The sequence below is a fragment of the Leuciscus leuciscus genome (genome assembly GCF_965113295.1).
Source record: "Leuciscus leuciscus genome assembly, chromosome: 20".
NCBI lineage: Eukaryota > Metazoa > Chordata > Actinopteri > Cypriniformes > Leuciscidae > Leuciscus > Leuciscus leuciscus.
In genome coordinates, this window is record NC_138744.1 from 22,436,117 (window position 1) to 22,463,826 (window position 27,710).

General features: G+C 36.6%; 1 protein-coding gene across 1 annotated transcript; it reads right to left on the reverse strand.

The window, feature by feature from the left end:
• Positions 1-387: 387 nt before the first annotated feature.
• On the reverse strand, positions 388-27,463 carry iffo1b (intermediate filament family orphan 1b). The gene is made up of 9 exons (XM_082150318.1): positions 26,077-27,463; positions 20,352-20,412; positions 18,774-18,869; positions 13,316-13,456; positions 9,579-9,760; positions 9,370-9,490; positions 6,530-6,619; positions 6,099-6,232; positions 388-5,257 (listed from the first exon to the last, which is right to left on the reverse strand). The coding sequence occupies exons 1-9, from the start codon at positions 27,069-27,071 to the stop codon at positions 5,173-5,175; spliced, it is 1,905 nt and encodes a 634-aa protein (XP_082006444.1). The 5' UTR covers positions 27,072-27,463; the 3' UTR covers positions 388-5,172.
• Positions 27,464-27,710: the final 247 nt, after the last annotated feature.

Consider the following 27,710-nt stretch of genomic DNA (forward strand, 5'->3'; position numbering starts at 1 on the left):
AATGTATTTCTAATTAGAGAAGTTTTGGAATGCATCATAAAAACATACACATATGAACACATTCACTCGTTTGCACGGAGTTGCACACAAAATGAAAATAACTTTTTATTTTCTATATTTTATGTTGAACAAATTCCCTTTTAGTGGTACCTAGACCTAAATCAACCTTCATAAAGCAGTTTGAAGACAAGATCAGTCTGAACCCTTTTAACTTTTATCTTAAATGTCTTTTTAATTTACTCCATTTTGGCCTTTTTCCCTGTATTACCTTATTAAGCAACCGAGAGCATAAAGGACAAACCGACACTTAAGAGGAAAAAATTACATATAGATAAAAAAAAAGAAAAAAGCACACACTATGACACAAAAACTCCACTCCTCGCAGTGTGTGTTCAGCAGTAACCTTTATTCTGAAATCTTTTTAAAGCTCCAGTCTTTCTGTACACTTGCAGTGAAGCGAGCAATTCCTGTTCTGCTTTGGGTTACACGTACACATTTATATATACATATAGTCCTGTTACTGTTTAAATCTAAATACACACGTGACATTGTTTCAGTTGGGGTACGTTTCCACCCCTTGGACACTCAGATGGGTCACTGGACAGCATCCGATAGCCACGACCACAGTGGCACATGTGTAAATTTAAAGAGAACCCATAAAAGATAAAGTTTCATTCATTCCTGCGAGATGTTACAGAATGACACGGAGATGCTATGAATGACTGAGATCATTCAGACGTTCTTCTAGACTCTTAATGAGTCTCAAGCGATCATTTCAAATGTTGTAATTCTCTTTTCAAGGTTCAGGACTTGCTTGCATAGCCAGCGTTTGAGCATTACACGACTCTCCTTTTGTCTCTTCTAGGTTACAGCATCATTGCATTCATACATTTATTGCAAATAAGCATTCTTTCTAAGTTTTTTTTCGAAATCTGTTATTATTTTGGTGAAGATATTGTGTGGTATTGTGTGAATTTACTCATTGTTTGTAGCCACTGCTAATCTGAAGAATCTTTAAGAAAAATTCAGTCAGTTCCAATGAGTCATTTTCCTGACTGTACACTTTTGTCATTTTCATACAAGACAAGATTTGTGGTTATTGAATTGTTAACAGAATTCTCGTAAAAAGACTTTTGCTTTAAGGTCATATAGCAACAAACAAGAAGTAAATTGCTGTAGAAAACAACCACTTACTTGTTGCAGAAACCTGGAGTGCTCACTCCGTACAGTACATATATACATGCATACATAGTCTTACACACGTAATTCAGCTCAGTGCTGCAAAACAATAACAAATAAACTCAATTCAAAGATTTTCTGTGGACAAACAACGGCTCAGTTGTTTGCAATGGCAGCAGAAATGTCACAAACAATATTATATGCAATGTTCAGTTCACAAACAAAACAAAATGTGTTGGTACCCATAGAACATCTTTGAAATAATGTGAAATAACTGAAATATTCAGTAAAAAAATGAATGAATCTGCAAATCCCCGACAGAACTTCACAGTGGTCAGAGGGAAAAACCTAAGGCAGACACACAGTGTTGTTCATCAGTCAGTATGCAAAAAATAGAACAAGAAAAAAAGAAAAACAACCCGAGGATGGTTCATAACATATTGTTCAAATGAATAAATTATGTTCTGGCTCATCATAGAAAGTGATATGTACTGTGAAATGTGTTAAAGCTTTCACTCAGCGATTTTTACATGCTGGATGTACAGCACCATGTTTTCAAAAGCATGAAGTTTTCATTTTCACTGTTTGAAGTATCTCTCCTGAATGTTTTATTTCACATTTGGCACTCAAAACGTCTCTGTCAAAGAGTTTTAGTCTCTATTCTTGAATTCAAACTGTGGTTTACACTCAAGACTACAGATATGAATGACCAACAAACCCAGCATAATGTCGGTTTGCTAGTTTCTTTGTACTGTATTAGTCCTTGTGGGCGTTTGATTAGAATTAGAAAGTGCTCTCCCAAAAGGAGAGATGATTATTACAAACCACGTGAGGTTCTTGAGAACTTAAGCCAAGAATCAGATTACACATTAATTTGCATGATATATTGCTTAAGAAAATCACTGAATGATTATTCTCCAGTAGATCTATCTAACCCAGGGGTGTCCAAAGTCACTGTCCTGCAGAGTTTAGCTCCAACTTGCTTCAACACTCCTGTCTGGAAGTTTCTAGTATGCCTAGTGAGACCTTGACTGGCTGGTTCAGGTGTGTTTAATTGGGGTTGGAGCTGAACTCTGCAGGACAGTGGCCCACCAGGAGCAGGATTTGACACCCTTGCAATAGATCAACAAATCTTAAAGGTGCTGTATGCAATTTTTTTTGACTGTACTAAAGCATACAAATACCAATATTTGTTTGCTGACATTTAGGGAACATGCTAAGTTCACGTACTTGCTTTTCTGAAAAACAATTATTTTACTTTAAAACAAAAACAGACATACAAAAAAAATGTATGTTTGTACATTTCAGTCTGTGTGATCCCCCCCGTTGCCAATTTACCCAATAGTATTTCGACACTCCGGGTTCTTATGAAGTATGAAATAACAGCTATTAGTAAAACATAAAATAAATGATATAATCAGATTAATACACTAATGGTCATTATAACTTTACCCTAAACCTACCTTAGCCATAACATTTAAATGTTCTGTAGTTTCATATTTAAAATTCTTTAAAAACTGAGGAAATCATCAGGATGATTTGCCAGGTGGCAATAGTGAAGCTTAAAAGTGAGGAAAGTGAAGCAGAAGAAGAGCAGTACTAGTGATGACATCAGCGAATCCAGAGGGAGGGGCTCTGGTGACATCGCGAATGGCTGTAACAAAGGGGCGTGAATTGTAGTACTGCGGGACGCAATCGTACACACTTGGAGAAAACTCTCTCCAACATTTCGAATTTGGACTGCAGTACCCATTTCAACCGCTAGCTGTCAATATTACATACTGCACCTTTAATTTGCAGGATTTCCAGAATCCTAACAATATTCCCCATTTCGACCTCAGAGAACAAAATTGAAAAAGATAGTTAAAAATAAGAAAAAGTCGAAATTACGAGAAATAAAGCAGAAGTTGTGAGATAGTCACAATTACCAGAATCAATGTTCAGAATATAAAGTTGCAATAACTAGAAACAAAGTCGCAATTTAGAAATACAAAGTCACAATTATGAGAAACAATGTTGTGAAAAAAAAGTCACAATTACTAGAAACAAAACTAAGTCACAATTGTGAGATAAAACTTTTTTTTTAAAAAAGGGTGTTGGGAAAGTTATTCAAAAAAATTTAATAATTACTAGCTACTAATTATACTGTATCTTCACCAGTGTAATTAGATTACTGTACTAATTATTTCCTCCAAAAAGTTTTGCATTACTTACTACTTTCTAAATCCCATATCATCCTCGACCAGTTGAACGATACAAGGATAGACATGAAACTGCTCTTTTTATTCTTTAAATATAAAAATGCATAAATTATTCTTGAACTGACCAAAAGGGAGTTTACATTAAAAACAAACATTTTTACATTCAGTAATTCCTTACTTTACTTTTGAAGGGAAATGAATTACTTAGTAATAAGTTACACCCAACACTGGTTAAAATTTTGAGAGAAAAAAAGTGTGATATATGAAATCGTTATTCTAAAAAAAAGTGCCAATTCTGCGAAACTAGTCAGAATTGTGAGATATAAAGTTGCAACTGAGATATCCGGCAAAGTCACAACTATCTTTTTTGCTTGATTTTAAAATTATTTTATTTACTCTGAGGCAGAAATGGGTTTCCATAAGATCGGTAAAAAAGAAAGAAAAAAGTTTGTTAAATATTTGATGGGGTCTTTAAGATCATTCATCAATGAGTTTAACCAACAGGATCACTGGTAGACTATGACAAGATAGGATGCTCTGACTATCAACTATCACCACTAGCATGAAAATAACTCTTTAGGGTCTCGATCTAAAGGACTTCTCTCATATCACCTTATTCTACAGACCACTCTCCCACCCATTTCTAAGTCTGCAGTTCTTAACAGAACACAGCCAGTCTGGACTACAAGTCTATTCACAATGAAAACAACAGGTCAGACAGATCTTTGCATCAACCTCAGCCATCAGAGGCACCAGCAAGATCTTAAGGACACGAAACAGAAAAATGCCAAACTACACTAGAAGGATTTTACTATCCAAAATAGAAATACAAGATACTTTTACGGACTATAGCAGCGATACATATACAGCATTTTCATGAAATTCTATTTTCGGAAATGTATCTCCACCGGCAGAGAAAAAGGCTCAATATCATTTATCTTAAAAGACGAAAAATGAGGGGAAAAGTGAAAAGGAAATAACACAGCGGTTGACATGCGTAACGCTCTGACATGTACACCGAAGCTATAACATCCTCAAATCTCACTCGTCTGACCTCACCCATCACTCATGTTTTCCACCCGCAAGGGAGGAAGCAAAAGAGTTCATTATTCTAAGCCGAGACTCCAAAGCAGCCTGGCATCAGCACAATACCATTAGCATGAAATGTCATATATTTCATGTGAATTTGAGCACAGAGATGGGGGACGTGCAGGCTACAGTTACCTCCACCCTTCACTAGCATAAACAGCCCAGTATTTACAACAGCTCAGACAGGAAGCACAACACACCCACTGACCCATGGCTTACAGCGGCACGTAACGGTACATGCGGCAACAATAAGTGAGCAAATGTCCCCTCAGAGTCTCTAGGAAATGGAAACTTTGTGAAAACACTGTCAGTGATTCTCTGCCAGACATACGAAATCAAAAGTGATTGTATTCACTGATGAAAATACGATGACTCAGACATTTGGGGATGAGATCGGAAAACATGATTGAAACTCGCCGGTGGACGGGCTCGCTGAAATCAGATAAGAGCAAACAGTCTTGTGAGGACTCTCATGTTTAAAATGATGTAGGTGTGAAAACAGTACCAGAGGGGAAATGTCAGTGCATGTTCTCTTTTGGGCACTCAGCACACACAATGTAATTCCATTTAACACCACTAGAGGCAGTGACTGGATAGTCTGATAACATGAGCAGGGCTGATGGTGGTACTGATGATTGGTGCCGTGAAGAGATGAGGGGTGCTTTTTCTTCTTCTTGCAAACACTTTCTTCAGATTCTTGTCATTATCTTCCTCCATCCTCGGTTTTATCCCTCTCTGTTTCTCCATTCGCATCTGCACCTCCTCCAGGTATAGAAGAAGTGGATTTGCTGTAAGGTGGTAAAAAAATCAAATAAATAAAAAACTTTCTTGTGATTTGGGCAATAGTAAAATATAACTTTCAGTAGCTGTTAAGTTTCAGTATCTGAGCAGAAAAAAAAGAGTGAAAGAGTGATGAAGACAGTATTATTTTGTAGTACATTTCAGAATACTTAAAAGGATCACCCAAAAATCATCATTTACTCACCCCAGGCGTGTCATGTCATTCCAAACCTGTATTTATTTATTTATTCATTGGAACATAGAAGATAGTTTGAAAAATTTTGATAACCAAACAATTTTGGTCACCTTTGACTTCTATAGTCTACTCAAAATATCTTCTCTCATGTTCCAGAGGACAGAAAGTCATTCAGGTTTGGAATGACATGAGGATGAGTATTTTGAGTATTGAATTGGTTTTATTTTTATATTTTCCGTTTTGCTTTTAATTTTAGGTCAAGTTTTAGTAATATGGATGTGTGGTTTTGTCATTTGTATTAGTTTTTCAAATATGTCTAAGTTCTTATTCATTTTATTTTGGTTTTAGTTATTTTAGTACATCAAGTTAAACTAAATAAAAATGAGGAATGGTTCCTTGGCAATTAGCTCAAATTAAATAAGCTTAAGTATTTTTCTATTTATTTTTTTATTTCAAGTAACTTTTTTTATGGTTTTAGTTCGAGTTAACAATAATAACCCTGTTAAATGTACAGTGTGAAATCTCAAAATCTTAGTACCCAGGATACAGTATGAACAGTGTCAAGTGGCAAAAAAAAAGTGTCAAGTGCCAAAAAAAAGTGTCAGGTGCCAAAAAAAAGTGTCAAAAGCCCATATGTTTGTGGATATGCATACTTTTCGTTTCCGCTCTGAGTGATGAGTCTCCTGCAGGTTTCCATCTGCACATCCAGTCCTCTCTTCATACTGCACATCTCCATGTACTCGTGAAGATGGCGGTTCATGTCTGACTTTGCTGTGGCAAGTTCCAACTTCAGAGAAACAGATCGCATCAGACCAGGCTGATGGGCTTCCATACTTACATTTATATGTACATTTATTTTCTTCACTTTTATCTAACATACTTAACAAGAAAATAGCAGAACAATACTTTTAACAGTGTGTATAAAACAAATGATTCATGACTGACAGAGATAAAGTACTGTATTATCAAAAAAAAAGTATATTATTTTGTGATAATGATTGGCTGACAGTACATCATCTCACTCAAAAGCTGTGTTATAATCTGATAAAGCAAGACATTTAAGTAAACTATCCAAACTTCTCACCTCAATCTGGTCAATAGTCTCCTGATATTCCTTCTCCCTAGACTGAAAAAGACATTCAGTGTCCTTAATCACCTTTTCCAAACTCTCCTCCTGTCCAGGCAGAAAGAGAGAGAGAGAGAGAGAGAGAGAGAGAGAGAGAGAGAAAGAGCGAGAGAGAGAGAGAAATCCCACAGGCACATTATCTCACTGCAGAAGCACAAGCACTCACCAGCAGATGAGATTTTACCAGAGGGAAAATAAAATACTAGATTAATGACCCCGTAGATGGAAAACTCTAAACACTTTGAGCTTTCCATGAAATGCGACACACTTCCAGCCTGCATCGCATTAACTAATGTCAGTAATGTTTAGTATCGAACCACCCCCCAGCAAACCTGACTGAGTACCCTGACCTAGATATGAGCTGTCTGTGTCTGTGCGTGCGTGCGTGCGTGCGTGCGTGCGTGCGTGCGTCCTATGAGTGAAGCCCATGACTGGATGACCAGTAGAATCCTATTCTCCTTTGTACACTGAACAAGTGTGGAACAAGTGGAAGTTACGGTAACACTTTATTTTGATGCTCCACTTTAGACTTTCTAATAACTATAAGAAACTTTGCAACTATATGTCTTCTAACTCTCAGTAGTACATTAGTAGACTGTCTGCTTAATATCTGCTAACACTTCATTGTAATGATTTACCAACAGACATTCTACTGACTATAAGTAACTATGTCCCTGCATGTCAACTTATTCTAACCCTAACCCTACCAGTCTACTAATACTCTGAGAGTTAGTTGGCATGTAGTTACAAAGTTACTTATGTGTGTGACACACACACACACTTACTATACATCTATAAACATTTATGTTATGCGTATTATTTGACAGCACTAAAAATGTTTTTATAAGAATACAATTTCTGTAAAAAGGCTTCATTTTGCTTCAATTAAACTTGTAAAGATGCTTGTGTTAATTTACTGGAAAACAAGAATATAATAAGAATATAATTTTTTACATGAATAAATTAATCTATCTATAAATTACAGAAACGTCTGTCTGTCTGTATGTCTGTTATTCGTATATCTCTCGAACCGTTAGTCCGATGGACTTTCAAACTTGACAGGTGTCTCGCTAGGGGCACGAGTAAGTGCAGTGCCAAGTTTGACGTTGTTTGGATTAGAAATGCAAAAGATATCGGTAAAAATATCGGTCAAAGAAGCACTTAGAAGGTTGTGGTTTAAAAATAAACATACTGACATAAACACTCTGTCAGCTACACTGTTTACTTCTGAATATTATATTTTATTCACGGCCATCATTTGTAGTAACTTATTCACAAACTGTTTGCTCAAGTGTAGCATTTTTTTCGGAGTTCACTGTGTAGCCTGCACCCTGAATCGTGTTGTTAAATTTTCCACATTTATTGTATGTCATTATGTCAGTATCAGTATTTGCTTTCTACCATGCACAAATAAAAATGTCACTGAACTTTTGCTGTGTAACTGTAACAATGAGCACTCAAACACACCAAACCAACAATTACTAAAAACACACACAAAAACTGATTTTGCATGGGCACTTTGCACTGCTCCCTGAATCGACGCGCTTATTCATTTGTGGATGTTAACTGAATCTGTAAGTCAGCTATGCTGTTTACTTCTGAATATTATATTTCATTCTGGTGCACTTTACGTTATCGCTACTGTGTAATAGTAGCCTATGGTATTCACCAACTAAACATATCCTATGCAATGCGTTCACAGTCTCTTTCACGGCCATCATTTGTAGTGGCCTATTCACAAACTGTTTGCTCAAGCATAGCGTTTTCTCTGAGTTCACTGTGTGCTTTCTACCATGCACAAATAAAAATGTCACTGAACTTTTGCTGTGTAATTGTAACAATGAGCACTCAAACACACCAAACCAACAATTACTTAAAACACACAAAAACTGATTTTTCACGGGCATTTTGCACTAGTTTAGAATAATTAGATTAATATTAGGAAGTAAACATGATATTCCAAGAATATTTAGTAGGTGCAGCAATCAGATTTTTGGATTATAATCAAAAGTCTTGAAGGTCCTTTCTATAAATGATGCCTCTCATGTGATTTTGACAGCACATTTTTTTTATATTATTCATTTTATTGTACCTACTGTACTTTCAGTTGTATGTTTTATAACACTCCACTTACTCTTTTGTCTGTTTTGATTCATTATTATTAAGGAGGTAAAAAGCATTATTTTGAAATGCAAGAATTAAACAACTATGTGAACCAGTCAAAATGTAACGAAGGCTTTGTGAAGAGGCTGTTATTGAAAGATGAGATAGTGACAATTATATTGGACCTGCCAGTAAACAATCAGTAAAGCACTGCCACTCATTTTACATGCAAAAATGTACAATCATATCATAACAGAGGTAATTTACATAGAACTGTTATAGTTACAGTAGCAAAAACAGCCCGTTTAATTTTAAGTAGGAAAGAAGGCGGAAAATATTTAAAAAAATGTACGTCACATTTTAGTCAAGTGAGTCAAAAATATTGAAAAAGATTGTATATGATATGGACCCTTTCATTCATTCATTCATTTCTCTTTTATTCTTTTCATGAAAATGCATTATTTGTACAAGGCACATACAATTCATTAGAATTTTACTTTACATTTCCATGATCAGAAAGGAGCAGATGGAAGAATAATATTCTTATATTTATCTGCCCCCTTACTTGAATTCTTAAAAGGCTTTTAATCATGGGAAAGTTTCTAAGTGCATAAATAAATGAGGAAGTAGTAAGAAATAATGTGCATTCAAACAAATATCAACCACATATAAACCATATGACCCAGTGCACTAACCTCGCCCTGATTAGTGTCCGTTGTTAAAGTGCATCCTGGGAAATCCTCCCACAGAAGGAGCGTTTCCTCTGTCTCTTCCCAAGCCAGAGAGTCACAGTCATCCTCAAACTCACACTCACGCCTGGCAAATACACAGGTAAGTCATTACATTAGTCATAAACAAACAAGCAGTTGTGACCAAACATTGCAAGGCATTTTTAATCGCTCACAGTTGGGTCAACATTCTCTGCATCTCTTCATTGATCTGGAGGGTTGAAGGGGTGCACACTTCATCTTCTCGCGCACCATCACTCTCAGAGGTGCTGACTGGCTCATCTGTCTCGCTGCCATTGGCAGGTTGCGAGGTTTGTTTACGGGCACGAGAGGTGATGGCATTTTGAGGACTGGGAACCTGAGATAGCAAGAGAGAGGGTTAGGTCATTAATAACTTTAACCTCAACACTTTTGACCCAACGTAACATTGAAACAAACACACAAAAAACATCATTGGTTCGACCACTCCCTCTTCTACTCTACCGAAAACGCAATACACATCAGTTCTCTGTGCCTCATACACTATAGCAGGCATCAGCAGAAAATCACAGCAGCTGAGTCAGAGACAGAGAGGGGGCTGGGATGCTGTGTGAATTACAAGCGTGCAAGATTACACGATACATATTTATGACATTCATTGAAGAAAATGTTCTTTTGGATTTCCAGTAAAATGACTGAAACTGAAAACCATATCACCTGAAAAAAAAAAAAAGGTTTATTTGAGAAGCATCAGGCATTTAAGCACTAAATTTCATTAGTGAAAACAAGACTAGTCAATTCAAATTTATTTGTATAGCGCTTTTCACAATACAAAAAAAAAGCTTTACAGAAAATCATGTTAATGTTTATAATATCTTCATACCTTATAGTTGCATTTATCAGATTAGATCTCTGTAATAAAACTTACATTTTAGGATGATACATGCAATTGAGCAGTTGAGATTTGCTATAGTATATATTGCTTAATGTGTGTGTACTGTATGTACGCTGATAAAGTTGGATTTGGACAGTGCCGGTCCTCCCTATACGCAAAGTACGCAAGTTGTGTAGGGCCCCGTACCACCAGGGGGCCCTCTTGCTCTCAAAGATTAATTAACGACTAGGGATGCGATAGTTTCAGTTAGATTTTTAGCTTCCAACGATTATGAAAACATGATGCCGCATTACGTCATTTAAACATTCTTCATACGTAACATCCAAATCAGTGAAATCATGTAACATGACTCGTTAAATACAGTCTCCTAAAAAAAAAAAAAGTATATATATATATATATATATATATACATTTGTAATATTTCACAATATAAATGTCCCCGTTGTCCCGTCTGTTTTGGGATTGAGTTTTGTTTAGTTGTGCTCTTGTAAGTACTTTGTCTTTGTTCATCGGTTGCCATGGTTTTTGATTTGCCCCCATGTGTTGCACCTGTGTCTTGTTAATTATGTCGTCTAGTCCCTACTCCCTAGTGTGTCTCTGGCTGCGTCCGAAATCCCATACTCCCTTAAAGGACAAGTTCGGTATTTTACACTTAAAGCCCTGTTTTCAGATCGTTTCTGATGAAATACAATGGTTAAGATTGAAATTTGGACAAATGCTGCTGGCCCGAGAATTTTCGGTTTCTGTGGTAGCACCCCCCCACCTCCACAATGGTTGCATAGGTGCACTGGAATAATCCTTCCTAAAACGCATTAAACTTTCGTTTACAAAGACGTGAAACTCACCGAGTGGTCAGGGGGTGTTCACTGATATGCTCACACAAAAATCGCTGCAAAAGATGCTTTCCAACAGGTTTTATCGTAGTTTTTGTCCAACTCCATTGACTTGTATTGGATGAAAAACTACGATAAAACCTGTTGGAAAGCATCTTTTGCAGCGATTTTTGTGATTCACCTATGCAACCATTGTGGAGGTGGGGGGGGGGGGGGGGGTGCTACCACAGAAACCGAAAATTCTCGGGCCAGCAGCATTTGTCCAAATTTGTCCAAATCAGAAACGATCTGAAAACAGGGCTTTAAGTGTAAAATACCGAACTTGTCCTTTAAGTAGGTACTTATTTTGAATAAGTATTTACTTCAGGACCACTAAAAAGTATTTTCTATATAGCATGATTGTGTATTGTATGAATATAATCTGAACGTACAACATTTGCCATATCATGTGACCAATCAGTGTCAGTTACGTCACTTTACTGTCACAAATTCTCCCGTGGCCTCACGGGATAGTAAAGTGTCCATCGTATGCACACTTCAGAATCTCACCGGAAGAAGTAGGTCATCCGGGTACTTTTTGCCAACTCTATTATGAGTACTGTGAATTCGGACATACTTCTTTTGTCACATACTGTTTTTCATACTACTTTATAGCAGGGAAGTATGCGAGTTTGAATGCAGCCTCTGTGTATTTATAGCCCTCTGTTTGGTGCAGTCTTTGTCAGATCTCGTCAATGAATAGTGGTTGTTCTGTTTGCCGTGTTTTTGTGTGTTTGTTTGTTTTGAGAAGTGTGTACCTGAGTTTGTTTTCACTAAAAGAACTGCCTGTGAATAGATTCAGCCTTTTAATTTTCCATTTTTGTTCAACCCCTTGCAGACAATAACAGTTTTTACTGTATTTATCATCAAATAAATACAGCCTTGAGCATAAAATTCTTCAAAAGCATTTTTAAAATCTTAACATCCCCAAACTTTTGAGCAGTATTGTATATTACATATACCGGTAATATATAATCAAGGCTACGAAACTGGGAAATTAAACATTTCTTAAGCACTTCATTATTTTAGTTAACTTACATTAACAATGTTCAGGACAAAGATTGCCAGTGGAGCTTAAAGGGATAGTTCTCCAAAAAAAATGTAATTCTCTCATCATTTACTTTCTTCAGATAAACACAAACAAATATTTTTCAGAAAATAATCAAGCTCTGTGAGTCCATATAATGGAAGTGAAATGGGTTAATAGTGTGAAAACCACACACAACAATCATGATGGTAATCCAAAGAACCGGAGTGTGTTGTGAAACTCGCGTGAGAAGTGACAGTTCTCTGTGTTTACACATTACTTCTCACGTGAACTTTACAACGCACTTACATCACGCGTCACAATGTCCCTCTATTTGAATGCCTGTATGACAGTAGACAGAAAGGAATGATTTTTAGTTTAAAAAAAAAGTTTTAAAAAATGTGTATTTTCTTACACACATTGATTCATCAACTGAGGTCGTATGGCTTACCATTACGATCGCTGTATTATTTTCCTAAAAATCTGAAGAAAGAAAATAATATCAATCGGGGATGGCATGAGGGTGAGTATATGATGAGAGAAATAACAATAATTTGTTTATTGTAATATATATATACTGCTTTTCTTGGCACTCAGCGCTTTACATGGAGGGGGGTGGGGGCAGCCATTTTGTGCCAGAACGCCCACCACACACCAGCTTATTGGTGGAGAGGAGACAGAGTGATGAAGCCAATCAGTGTATATGGGGATTATTAGGTGGCCATACTGATGGACAGAGGTCAATGGGCAAATCTTGCACCCCTACTCCTTTTCGAAGGACATCCTGGAATTTTCAATGACCACAGAGAGTCTGGGCCTTGGTTTATTGTCTCATTTGAAGGACTGTGTTTGTTACAGTATAATGTCCCATCACTATAAAGGGGCGTTAGGACCCACACAGACCCGAGGGTGAGCGCCCCCTTCTGGCCTCACTAACACCTCCTCCAACAGTTAACCAATCATTTTCCCAGGAGGTCTCCCATCCAGGTACTGACCAGGTTCAACCCTGCTTAGCTTCAGTGGGCAACAAGTTTTGGGCTGCAGGGTGATTTTCATTTTTGGGTGAACAATCCCTTTAAATGTGTCGCACAACAATAATGATAGCAGGAAGTGCAGATGTTTGTTTGAGTGTGTGAATACCTTAAAGATCTTGATTGGATCTTCACAGTTTCTTTGTTGGGCGACATCACACAGGCGAGCTGTGATGTCAATACGTCTGCAGATGTCCATGTCCACTTTCATGGCCTTCTCCTGGATCTTACTATCCAGCTCCGACAGGTTCTGTAGGTGTACAGATTTGTGTGGGTACATGTCATTTGAGGCAAGAATAATTAGATGATTAATAACTCATTTCTATAAAGTACTATTTTTAGTATTCACGGCACTGTAGTTTAAGATGTTGTGAAACTGAAACTGCAGTGGTATGTCTTTTTTGGCACACAATGAGGAAAACTGTGATGTTTTTGTTTCTTGGACTTTAGGCTAACAGCTAATGTGTGTATTGAACTCATTCTCAAAAACAAGCTATTTTTAACACTTTGAACTGTGTGATAAATCTTTTCTGGGAAGAGTGTTTGATACAAAGTAGGGTATTGTCTGATTTTCAGATAAAACACATCAGAAGATAAAAAAAACAAAGTGCTAATTGTGGAAAGTGGGAAAATGTGTTTGTGTATGAGCGTTTATGAGAACAAAAGCACAAAGCTCATATATTTTCCTTAAGTATTTCTACAAAAAATAAGATGACTGTGGAGTGCTATGAATGTAGAAGCTGCTATGAATACACTATCTGTGTATTCATCCACTACTGAACACTACTGTTCTTGAGCTCGCCAGAAACAAACCTCTGAGTGTGTGTGACTTGTTGATTTAAACTCTAAATGAGCAAAGTAATGAAATCAAATGGCTGCTTAGACCAAACATGAATTCCTGTTCTGGTCCAGGCCGGTTTGTGCTGCTCTGGAACTGGTCAACCAATGCATTCTTGATAATTCAGTGCCCACTGTCCAGAACCCACTCACTGTTATTGCATTGAAAAACAACTTTAGCATTCTTTGAAATAGAGTGGTGAAGGGATGGCATATTTTTTGTAGGCCAAAGCCCGTAAATGAGTTAGCCCTATCAGAGTTTTAGCACTTCTGGTTCCATCGTCCCAAAGTCAATGTTTTTTTTGTTAAATGTTTGAAATAAGGTCTGTGGTGAACACAAGCTCAAAATATTTTCAAGTTTTATTCTACAATATAAAATACATCAGTAATATCCTCTTGTGATTTTCAACGCCATCATCTGAACAGTAAGCTACTCACTAGTACGCTTTCACAGCCACATTGTGTTTATAATCACGCTCTTGCAAACTATTATAACTCAAGCTTTCCGGGGAAATTTTTTTTTAAACAAAGGCTGAAAGAGTTGTCGGAAGCCTAGGGTGTTCACAGTTGTAGTTCTGTTCGCTTGGTCCGAACCAAAAAAATAAATAAAATTTAGCCCTGGTCCGCTTAGCATTCACATTGGCATTTTAACACCGAACCTAAAAGGCATAGGGATACATTCACAACCTGATTGGTCAGCTTTTATATATTTTGGGATGGAACTTGTTATTTTTGGCATCCAAAACTATGCTGTGTGCTGGGATAAATGCGCTCGTTGTATGTGCGTAGCGCGCCTGCATATGATGGTATTTTGACCATCTGAGAACTCGTGAAGAGCTTATAAAACGTGTAAAAGAGTCAAAACAGCGGCAGGAATCCCTCCATCACACACACAAACAAAGATCTGCTCAAGGAGACGTGGTTCTGATGCTTGTACTGAACTGTGGTGGGTAAAATCGCAACTATGACGAGAAAAAACAGGTATTCTTTAGCATTCTGTCCTTTTTAGGGTTGCATCTTGTGAGATCATGTCCCGTTTTTTGTTTGTTTACATGTCTTTGGTCTGTGTTGCATTCATATTTCATTCGAACCCCACCAGAGTTTGTTCGAAAGCGGACAAAGACCATTCTTTACAGGGGATTCTTTACTTGGTCCACTTGTTTGGTGCGCACCAGGGTTGTGATGGCAGCGTTCACACTTATTAAAATGAACCACACTAACAGAGCAATTGCACCAGGGTTCGTTTTAATCGAACCAAACGTGCCAAGTGTGAATATTGAAGTCGAGAGACTGTGGTGTAGATTGTTTATAGCCTACATTTAGTTTTTGACTTCTGCCGATTGTGTTTAACCTGTTAAGCTGCAACGCCACTTTTGAAAAATCCCCAGAAATGACATACCCAAACTGAAACAGATACAGTTCATGAACCCTTTGCACTAAAAGCACAAGTATGATCTCATTTGAAAGCTGACACCTGGTAGTTTATTGTAAATGTAGAATTAATTATTGTCATAATGAAAAAAACATTTTTTAAATAGCTTCAAAGTTTTGTAAAGTTATTAGAAATTTATTTTTATTAAACATATTCATGAAAATAAAATTGAAGTGGGCCCTGGAGCAATCTAGAAATGCACTGCAGCTAAAGCCATATGTGTGACCATGTTATATTTAAAATCTGAAAATGATAAGTCTAAAACTCTGTATTTGGTTAAATGTTTTTCAAGATCATGTCAAATTACTTTATTTTGATTAGACTCTAAAAATGCTACTGATGTTTAGTCATCATCTAAGTCATCTATTCAGTCTATTGTCTCTATTGTTTTGTGGTGCAAACGAGCCCCATTCAGTCTCAGTCTCCCCAGTACACATTCACACACCTCTCCAGCCTGGTTATGGATCTAAATATGCATATCTTTTGTCTGCATTATAGTTACTAACGACTGGCTATTCACAGGCTATTCATAGGGTTTCAATCCCTAATTTATTTTATCAAAGTTCTCACTTATATTTGAAACTGTATCAAATGCACTAAAACATTTCAGAAAAGCATTACTATTTAGAAAAAACCCCCATAAAAGAATAACTTCTAGGTGACAGGTGCACCTGAGCTAGCTAGCATGTTAGCTTAGCACACCATCAATACACGACCATTTATGAGATTAAAACTATGTTTGTGCTTCAAACTTATTTTATAACGCAAGTCGATTGTTTTAAATAATCTTCTGTGATCTAATTTGGCTTCAGATTAAAAAAAAATCAGAAAGAAAATATATTATTTATAGTATGCACGATGATAAAGTCTATATCGATTAGCATTACATTATAAATATAATCTATTATTATAAAAATACCTGGCATTGCTTGAAGAACACTCAAATATCAAATATCATTTGCAATCATGTTTATTGTCTTCAAAACGTCTGTATCTGCATATTACAGCGATCTCTGTGTTAGCTTTGTGTGTAGCTGCTATCAGTGACGTCCTTGAAGGTCACATGATTATGTCTCTTCTTCATGTTCCATATATGTGACCCTGGACCACAAAACCAGTCTTATGTGTCATTTTTTTTTTATTGAGATTTATACACCATCTGAAAGCTGAATACATAATCTTTCCATTGATGTATGGTTTGTTAGGGTAGGACAATATTTGGCCGAGATACAACTATTTGAAAATCTGGAATCTGAGGGTACAGAAAAATCGAAATGTTGAGAAAAATCTCCTTTAAAGTTGTCCATTTCTATTGGCGATAGTGCTGCATCCATTCACAAAAATAAATGTTTTATATATTTAAGGTGGGAAATTTACAAAATATCTTCATGGAACATGATCTTTACTTAATATCCTAATGATTTTTGGCATAAAAGAAAAATCTATAATTTTGACCCATACAATGTTTTGTTGGCTATTGCCACAAATATACCCGTGCAACATAAGACTGGTTTTGTGATCCAGGGTCACATATGGAGTATTATTGTGCATATAGCGCCCTCAGGCTATTGGTATGAATTGAAAACACAGCACATCTCAGTAAGAAGCGCTCATAATGATTACATCGACGCATTTGGGTATAAATTCAATAAATATTATTCCTGTCTATAGAAATATGATGTGAATCTATGAGAATATATCAATATTTCTCCAAGTCTGCACATTTTTGAGCTAAAAGCCCCGAGGGACGTTGTTTTGTGAATCGCTGTCATGACGACAGCACGGAGTTTTTTTTTCTGAATGGACCAGCTGACGGTCATAATTCATATTAAAGGTATCAACGCATTTTTCCATTTCATAACTCCTGACACAAAATAAGACATAACTGTCACTATAAGTTTCTCAGAATACAATAGTTGTCAAATACTGAAACTTGAGTCTTATATCTTTTTAATGATGTATAGTTTGTCAAGGTAAAACATTTAATCTGATAGTTACTTTGAACTAAATAAATAAAAAAACGCTTCAGTGCGCCGACGCACTGGTGAGGGTTAACAGTTAACAAACACTCAAAGCAAAAACAAATAGTGTTCCAACCAATCACCGACAGGGGAAGGGTGTTGTAAGGTTTTGAGCCAGCTTCTTCTTCAGCTCTGACTTCGCGTGCAGCCGTGCATGAGCACAAAACCTCACAACACCCTCCCCCTGTCGGTGATTGGTTGGAACACTATTTGTTTTTGTTTTGAGTGTTTGGTGAAACCATTTGTTTTTGTGTGCAGATCTCAGAGCCTAGGCTGCCTACAGAGACGCGTTTTTTTGACGGCATGCTTATGGGGCGGGCAGCTAGCGGATCATTAGGAAAAAAAATATAAATATTTTTGGGCCTGAAATCACTGATACCACCTTTAAGTAGCGTTTTCTCGGAGTTCACTGTGTAGCCTGCTCCCTGAATCGTGTAGTTCAATTTTCCACATTTATGCATGTCATTATGTCAGTATCAGTATTTGCTTTCTACCATGCACAAATAAAAATGTCACTGAACTTTTGCTGTGTAATTGTAACAATGAGCACTCAAACACACCAAACCAACAATTACTAAAAACAACTGATTTTGCACATGCATTTTGCACTAGTTATTACTGAAATAATATACTTTAAAAGCATATACTTAAGTGCAAACTGAATGCAATATTTTCAGATAATTATTTGATTGTTAACAGCAATTAAATGAAAAGAGATATTAAACATATTGAATCTTTATTAAATTCAATTAGCTGCAATTTAGAGTGTTTCTTTGACCCACTTACTTAAGTAGGACTTAAGTACATATTTGTATGTAATTTCATAATTACTTCTATTGTCTTCACAATATGGTTAAAGTGTATGAATGAACTGCCGAATGTGCTGACAAGAATTTATGGTAAATTAAAATATACTTTAATGCCACACATTTACAATAATGAAATTGCAATTTAGTACATTTAAAGTATATTAACTTTTATTCATTAATTTTATATTACCTGCAAGTTTTAAAAAATATATATATACTTTAAAGGTTTTAAATATACTCTTAAGATTTTTAAGTACACTACAAGTACACATTCAATTCACAATTTTTGTATTATGTTGTATTGTGCACAATTTTCCATAAGGGAGTTTGACAAGAGGTTTGGAACGACATGAGGGTGAGTAAATCATATAATTTTCATTTTAGGTGATCATTTCCTGTCCTGTCCAGTGTGTTTGAGGCATGTATTTGTTGTTTGAGTGTAGTGTGAGAGTGTGCTTTGCTTCTCACATTGCTCATGAGTCCTTTAAAGAGCACGAGTTCAGCTTTCAGCTGTTGCACCTTGAGGCCCAACTCATCCTGACATTCTTCACTCTCCTGTAGGTCCTACACACATAGACAAATGCATATCCATTATTATTATTATTAATAAACAATTCATTTTCTGTAAAAATAACACACTTTCTTGGCCAAAGTCATCACAATTTTACTCATATACTTCCAAAAACCCAACCTAACTTCATATCTAACAGAATGACAATACTGACCCACATAGAACAAAAACGTACACAATAATTACATACTGAACATTGTAAACAATTATTTAGAAACTGTAACTTATAATTAATTTACTATAGAAGAGCTTAAGAACACAGTAATATTGACAGTAATTTATTTTATATATAAAAATCTGGGTTAAAAAATTAAGTTAAGAATAATCAATGTAGTTCTAAGGCTGGTTCAAGACTAGGTTTAACCTAATCAATTGAAACTAAGAATGGATACTAGATTTCAGATATTAAAGTAACAGAGATAAAAAGAGAACTTTTCAATTAAACAATAATTGCTATCATCAAGTATTATGCTGTAGAATTATTACTGTAGACCTATTAATAATGTAAAACTGCGTCTAAACTGCATCTAAGTAAAACATCACTGACTATTTCAATGTTTTGCAGACTCAAGAGCTTCTCCTGAATCCAAGTTCATCCAAATAATACTTGATCCCAAAGGTAAAACATGCCAAAAACCTAATAAAAAGGCAAATAACACTTGATTCCAAAGGTAAAACATGCCAAAAACCTCAAACCGCAGACAACATCATTTTCTTGATCTGTTTACTCAGTCTCCAGTGATGTACTGTACACTACTGTTCAAAAGTAAGATTTTTTTTTAAAGAAATTAATATTCAGCAAGGATTCATTAAACTGATTAAAAGTGACAGTAAAGACATTTAAAATGTAACATTTAAAAAAATATATAAATTCTGTTCTTTTGAACATTCACGTATTCTGAAGAAAAAAAAAAGTATCGTGCTTTCCACAAAAATATTAAGCAGCAACTATTTTCTACATTGATAATAAGAAATGTTTCTGATATGCATAAATCAGCATATTAGAATGATGACCCCTTTGCACAGGAATAAATTGCATTTTAAAATATATTAAAATCTAAAAAAAATCGAATCTTATAATATTTCACGATATTACTGTATTACTGTTTATTGTACTCTTGAGCAAATAAAAGCAGCCCAGGAGACTGGTGAGCATTAGAGACTTTCAAAAACATAAAACTTATGTTACATACCAAACACAAAGTTTTGAATGGTAATTTATTTAAAGACTTTGTTTAACATTATTCTAGTGAAATAAAAAAAAACGGGAACTAAATTAAAAAGATGTCAAGACATTGAAGTTGCAATGGAAGTTAAATGTGGTAGACGCAATTAAAATCTATAAACAACCAGACAGCAACATAGTGTTTACCAGATCCGGCCCACATCTGGTACGCGTGGAATCCACATGTACCAGATGTGGCCCGGATCTGGGCCAGAAGTAAAGAGGTTTGGCTTGTAAAAGTGTTCCTCACCTCCTGTAGGTCATTCATTCTCTGTTCCATGTCCATTCTCATGGTGTATTCCTCTTCCCATCTGAGAGGAGAAAACAAGAACATCAGGACCAACAGCAGAGCATGACCCAACAACAGGAACTTTTCGATTTAGCTAGCTAAAAGTGAATACATCACATCAAGTAAAATAAAAAAAAGAGGTCCATACGACTCGTGCAATATATTTAAAGCCGCAGATTAGGGGCTAGATTTACTAAACAGGGCGTGATCAACTGACGACGCGCAAATTAAAGAACACAGATGCAGCCGGATCATTTCCATAATGACCAACGCAATCTACCAAGAGCAGCGCAAATTAGCGTAGGGTTGTAAACAAACAGAGCCGCTGATAATCAGGTGCAAGTGATCTATAACTTTATGGTTTACTGAAAATCTTTCTACCGTAGCTCTCTCTAGTGCATTCAAAAGAAGTGAAATCAAATCTTTAAATGAATCAGGTGATCTGGTTCACAAAACTGGTCTAAATTATTAATTTACAATCTGACTGACTCAATGATTTAGTATGTTTCGCACACAAAATTATCAGATAACTTGAAAAGACTTCGAATATAGCGCACAAGTCAACTTTTATGATACTTTTATGGTGCTTTTACATCCTTTTTGGAGCGTAAAAACTCCAGCCTCCATTCTTTGTAATGGTATGGAGAAACGCAACCGATACATTCTTCAAAATGTCTCCTTTCATGTTCCACATATGAGGAGTTAAAATGGCACAAGGGCGAGTAAATGATGGCAAAAGTTTCATTTTTGTGTAAACATCTGTTTATGCTATATAAAATCAAAAAGCAATGCAAGACAATTTAATATTGCTCTTGTAAAGCAGGAAAAAACAAATGCAAAACATGTATTGTTCCCGTTACAGAAGGTACATTTGTGTGTGTGATCTTCACACGCAAGTGTTTTTGTTTCTGTGAGTAAGCTAGCTCAACTTAAGTGCATCCATTCAGTCCTTTTAAATGATCCATCAGCCCAGTCAGCTCTACAGTAATTTACTGTGTGGCTGTTCAACAGTAATATTGTCCAGTGCAGTAGTATAGTGTAATGAGGTGGAACCCAACAAGCCCTGTCCTTATGTAAGATCTACTTAACATTCAAAACATTGCAGCAGCCTCCACATTTATTAAACATCCTCACTGGACTGCAAGGTTAGTTTGAGACCGTGCATTACTGCCAATTCAAGGTGCAAACATTCAATTATTACTGAGGAGAGTGACAGATAACGCGAGCGACGTGAGGAGAGAGGGTGGAGGGAGAGAGCGAGAGAGAGATTGCTTCTCTGCAGCCTGAGACCTTGTGTGTAGTGTACTGCAATGCAGATATAACGTAGATCACTGCTGCTGGATGCCATGGCTGTAATAGAGCGGACTAAATGAGACAAATGATACAAAATGGCAAGTGTGCTCAGCCTCAGATATTTTAATGTGAATTTAATATGCTTTTTATTGGACCAATACGTTTCCAAAAGAACACATAATCTTTTTTCTATCCTTCTACATTACTGTTCATAAGTTTAGGGTCTGTTAGATGGTTTAATGTTTTTGAAGAGGTCTCTTATGCTTATCATTTCCCATGAAATAAAAGCTGAATTTTCAGCATCATTACTCCAGTCTTCAGTGCCACATGATCCTTCAGAAGACCTATAAATCCTCAAGAAGAAATGTTTCTTATTTTCAGTGCTGAAAATAATAATTGTGCTGCTTAAGGTTTTTGTGGAAACTGTAATAAAAATGTTTTTGATTATTTGATTAATAGAAATTTAGAACAGCATTTACTTGAAATATATATTTTTTGTCTTTACTGTGACTTTTGAATGAAAATAATAATTTCTTTCTTTAAAAATAAAAAACTTTTGACTGATAATGCATTAAGAGAAAAATATTTTGTTTCATGTAATAGTGTTATTTTTGTGAATCAATGAATCGACTCAAAATTTAATTATTCAATTGCATCACACAAACATTTTCGTTAAAATATATGTTAATAAATGTTGATGTTTATGACTATGTTTTGTTATAATATGGATATGAATTGTGTGCTTTCAACTGTTCTGATCGCTTTTGGTATGAATGGGAATGCTGAGCCAGGCCCCATTACTCAACATCACTGCATGACCTCCCTGATGCTCTTGAGTCTAAAGAGAAGCAAATCCCTGCATCCTTGTTTCATCTACTGGAAATCCGTCCCTGAAGAGAGGAAGCTGTTAATGCAGCAAAGGGAGGGATTTATGCTTTTGCCAATCTTTTGAAATTAAACGTTTAAGAAGACAAAAGGTCAGGCACTGATGTTGAGTGATGGGACCTGGTTTGCAGTTCTAATTAATCCCAAAGATGTTCAATTAGGATTAGGGTTGGGAATCCAAAATCGATTCAAATTATGGAATCAAATACTTGAGGTCAGGAATCAGATACTTGTGATAAAATTAAAATTTCAAATCCTCTTATCGATTCCTTTGTGAGCATTTCATTATGACTTTCTGTGCTGTGCACACATCGAAAGTGTGCTCACAGAAAACGTGATTTTAAACCATTCAAGCACGAGACGACTTGTTTTCAGTGCTGAAGGCATGTGGAACTATTTTGGATCTGTGCAACTCTTAAAGTGATAGCAGCCTAATATTCCTGCTGCCGTCACTAATCAAACAACAAAAGACAAAGAGAAAATTCACTCGTTCTTAACGGAATAACTTTTGTAACTATATTTGTAATGTATATTTTATTTATAAATTGCAGTGCTATTTTACATTTGATTACAGTTTCTGTACCTGAACACCTGAAAATCTTTATTTCAAACATATCTTTGTTCAGTTTTATCTATTTGTTGCGATTGCAAATTTTTTATTTGTTCTTTTTTAATTACTGAGTGTTTACTTGTTTATTTATGTTTTTTTTTGTTGTTTTTTTTACCTTATTGGAATCGAAATTAGGAATCGATAAGAATCGGAATCAATAAGCAGAATCAAAATACCCAACCATAATTTGGATACTAAGTCACAACAGACATAGCAAACAATTTCTTTATGTTCCCTGCTTTGTGCACAGGTCAACTTCTTCACTAACTTGTTTTGCCACACAGAATTGTCTATAATGTCACTATTAGATTTGTTTTAGAAAGGGGTGCCAACATAATTTTGTCCATGCACACACTACAGTTCAAATGTTTAGAGTAAGCACTTTTTTTTTAAATTAATACTTTTATTTATTTACTGTACACATAACATTGATCAAAAGTGACACTAAAGACATTGATAACGTTACAAAAGATTGCTCTTTTTAAATAAATACTCTTCTTTTGAACTTTCCATTTATCAAAGAATCCTGAAGAAGGGTTATTAAAGGGTTAACGTTAGTTCACCCAAAATTTTTAATTATACCATCATTTACTCACCCGCCTCAAGCATGGCCTCAAGTCATCCTAGTGTCACATGTTTGGTCATCTCGAGTTCCTTTGTGTTTCCCCTGTGACCTAGTTTTGCTGTGTTCTGATTAGTTCATTATTCCCACCTGTTGTCTTGTTAATTATCCCATTAGTCCCAGTGTTTAAATACCCTTATTACATGGCTTGGTTGAATTCTAATGTAGAATACGGTCTGTTATTTCTTGATAACAGACGCTGCTAAGTATAACACACCGTTGCCATGAAAAACAGAGCGTTGCTATGGACGCAGGATTCTAACCGTAGAGACGGAACGGACTATTTTCTTTAGCGGAAGCAATACAATCGTTTGTAAATCAATAAACTCCTTTTTAAATCAATATTTTGTGTCAAATTATTGATTTATTTGGTACGTAGCCATGTAATAAGCGGGATAATGTAGAGCGATTATTTTTAACATGGTATTCAATTTTGAATCTGCTTGGTTGAAACGATGGCTGAATTTTTTTTTTTTTTATCACAGATAGAAAAACACTTTTCGAGGATGAGAGCACAGACAGCGAAACTCTGCTTACTAAATTAGAAAGACAAAGCAGAAAATAAATATAGACAAGAACTTCTGAAAAGAGCTGAAAGCATTACCAGAGCAAATGACAAAGCAGTCAAATGGAGAGACGCTGAACGATAACATCTGTTATGAAGCAGGCGGAAGACAGGGAGCCAAAATGACTTTTGTGCTTTTCAACAGTGTTTTCACCTGTCCTGATGAGTCAACAGACGGTAATGAGTTTGCGATCTGACGGTCAGTTCAGCCCTATGTAAAACTGCTGTATGTGAATGACAGCAGGTGGAATGGTAATGAGTTTGCGATCTGACGGTCAGTTCAGCCCTATGTAAAACTGCTGTATGTGAATGACAGCAGGTGCAACCTCTGGCTTCTGCAGGTTTGGACACTTCCTGACTGAATACTACCATTTATGAGTAACACATTATTTCCCCTCCAGCTGATTCTTATCTTCTGAATACCGTACATATTATCTTCCTTCCTTTTGCTTCTCATGTTCAACTCTAGCTTGGCAACTAACAAAATCCTTAGGTATACCAATAGTTAGGGTCCCTTTTAAAGTTCATTTATCTCCACCCATCCTAAAAAACACCTCATATCACCTTCACAGATTACTAAGAGTAAATGTATCCCATATATTTTGCAAAACTCCATTCAATAATCTCAGATTGATTCAAATAACTTCAGCAGCCGTGAGAAATGAGGACATGTCTTCATGTCTCTGCACATGACTGCCAGCAGATGATTTATGCTCTATTTTATCTCACAAAAGCTGCAAGTCACAACTCGGTCTCACTTTATTTAATTTTTTTTAACAAATTCCACTTGCAGGATGGCTAGGTTTTTTTTTGTCGTTGTTGTTGTTGTGGTCTTGAACACCTGCAGGTTCGAGAGTTGTCAGGTTTGAAAAGTAACCCATGCAGGAAGAGCAAAGTGACTGCAGTCTGCCCTGCATTGAAACAAGGTTTGTTCGTGACTGATGCTCAGGTTATCAGAGGTCAATGCCAGTCAGGTTCCCCTCAGCAGAAGGGCAGGACATTGGAACATGCTGAAATAGCCCAGTGTACAAGAAATAAAGTTTTGGATTGGACAATACAATGGAGTTCAAAAGTAAAAATGCTTCTATTTTGCTTTTTTTTTTTTTTTTATACATTTTCATCGCAATTAAGTGTTACCTGAAGAAAATATTCAAAAAGTGTCTAACGTGTGTTTAATAATAACGTGTTTATAGGTTATGGTTAGGGGTAGGTGTAGGGAGGGCTTTATTGTCCCAATAAGGCGCATCAATTTAATAATTTTTATAAATATAACCATTTACACTCTATGTTATTATTGCATATCGTTTAATGTACAACAACACTGAGGTGCAAATATCTGCCACTATTTATTATAAGTATAAATAGCATCTAACTACTATTTACACTTAATGCTTAATGCTATTTTTAAAGTGTAAATATAATTTATCACTATTTTCACTTAGCCTAGTGTAAATGGTATCTATTTCTATCTAAATTTAGTGTAAATAACTGCTGCCAAAACTATTTGGTATTTAAAATTAGCAGCACAAAATGTGAAGAAAAAGGTCATTCAAATTGGCAACCATGCCCCAAAGCCACCATGACTCTCTACACTCCTAAAACAAAAGGAAGACTTTGCAGCAGAGGTTTGTCATAAGGGCCACACAGAGAAACTTTTTCTCATAAACAAACATTCAGCCATAATAAGCATCTATATTATCTCTATATTCACCTTCGCTTGTACTCATCCCTCTCCCTTTTGATTTTGGCCAGGACGTTGTAAAGTGCTCTGATCTCTGGGGTGATAGTGTCTATCTGGACACCCACGCCGTCCGGGTGGACCCACGATACTCCAGGGCTAGTGACCCGAGTCTCTGACCCGCTTCCCAGTTTACGAGTGTGGTTGTAGGACCAGATAGTGCCCGGGAGGAAGCGAGGAGGAGGGTTGGGAGACGTCCCGATGCCAACGCTGCTCACTTGTGGAGTATTATTAGAGTTATTGGTGTTGGCCGAGGCGGGTTCGGTGGTGGGTGTTGATAGACTAACCGTGATGGTTGGGTTTCTGTTGGTGTTTAGGTCAGTTGTAGTCTCATCGTCAGCTTTATCGGGCTCAAGCTTGAGGACAGTCGTAAGAGAAGGCATAAACAATGTAGTGGGTCTTTTGGCAGAGTTGTTGGTGTTTTGGAAGGACAGAGACCCAGGTCGGACAGCAATAGGCCCAATAAACCCAGTCTGGACACCAATGTCTTTGGTCTTTCGGTCTTCCACGCATCCACCCGCATTATTGCTGTTTAAAGCCTGCTGAAGCTGTAACTCCAATATCTTATTGCGTCTCTCCAGTTCATGCACTTTAGCCAGAAAGCATCGGAACCGCAGATTGAGGGTCTTCAGGACGCTTATATTTGATCCCAGGTCGTTCCTCAGTGCCATGGCTGTAGGTGGAGGAGGTTGGGACCAGTGGAAGGATGGACTGAAGTGCAGGTAAGAGGATGCAGTAAGGTCAAATGCGTTTTGAGAGACGCCTGCAGGGCCGTGTTGTTCTTCGAGAAAAAAAGAGGATGGGTCAGGAGAACCGAGGACAGCAGCCTCGGGGAGTAAACCGGAGGGAGAATCGGGATGACCGGGTCCTTCTGGATTCTGATGCTGATGGTGCTGCTGCTGATGATGATGATGAAGAGGAGAATTCATGCTACGGTACGGAAAACTGAAGCGCTGCAGATCGGGCATGAACACCAGCTATGTCTGACTTCAAAAGTCTGACGTCAAAATAATTAACGGCTTGATTTCAAAGGTCAATAGTGTTAAGCGACCCAATGACACGGCAATGTCCACATTTAACTCGTTAAAGCCTTATGTAACGAGATAAGAGTATTACAGCTTGCGCGTGAATGCTGAGTAAGGATGAATAGACACTGATGGAGACGACGCGACTCTCACTGCAGCAAGCGATAAAAGCCAACAATGTGGAGTAATTACAGAAGCACGCAATTGCTCTATTCTAATAAGCAAAGTATATTGTAAAAACGTTCGCGAAATACATTTAAAATAGGTCCAAACGAATGTCTTGTGGCTTCCCTGCCTGGAAACCTGAATACACTTGAGTGCTCGAGTCTCTGCAGCGCTTCAGTAGCCTACGGATATTACCGTAACATCAGCAGTAGCTGTCCCCTTGTGTCTGTTTATTTGAATATTCCAGAACCGCAAAATAATATTTGGTGGATGAAATACGAAAACGTATATTTATGTAAAATATATCACTGTTCGCAAGCGACTAACAGCTGTCTGTATGCTATTCCCCTTCTGTGTTTGCCCTAGAGGGGCACTTACGGTAAAAAAAAATTACCTCATGCATCATATTAACAAAGC

Bases quoted from the DNA above. Each gene is read 5' to 3' on its own strand.
- iffo1b (XM_082150318.1), bottom strand. From the start codon at position 27,071: ATGCCCGATCTGCAGCGCTTCAGTTTTCCGTACCGTAGCATGAATTCT. The intron at 9,761-13,315 runs GTATTCACACAC...TTGCTATCTCAG, and splicing joins ATCCAATCAAGATCTTTAAG to GTTCCCAGTCCTCAAAATGC. The intron at 6,620-9,369 runs GTTAGTGCACTG...CTGCCTGGACAG, and splicing joins CGGACACTAATCAGGGCGAG to GAGGAGAGTTTGGAAAAGGT.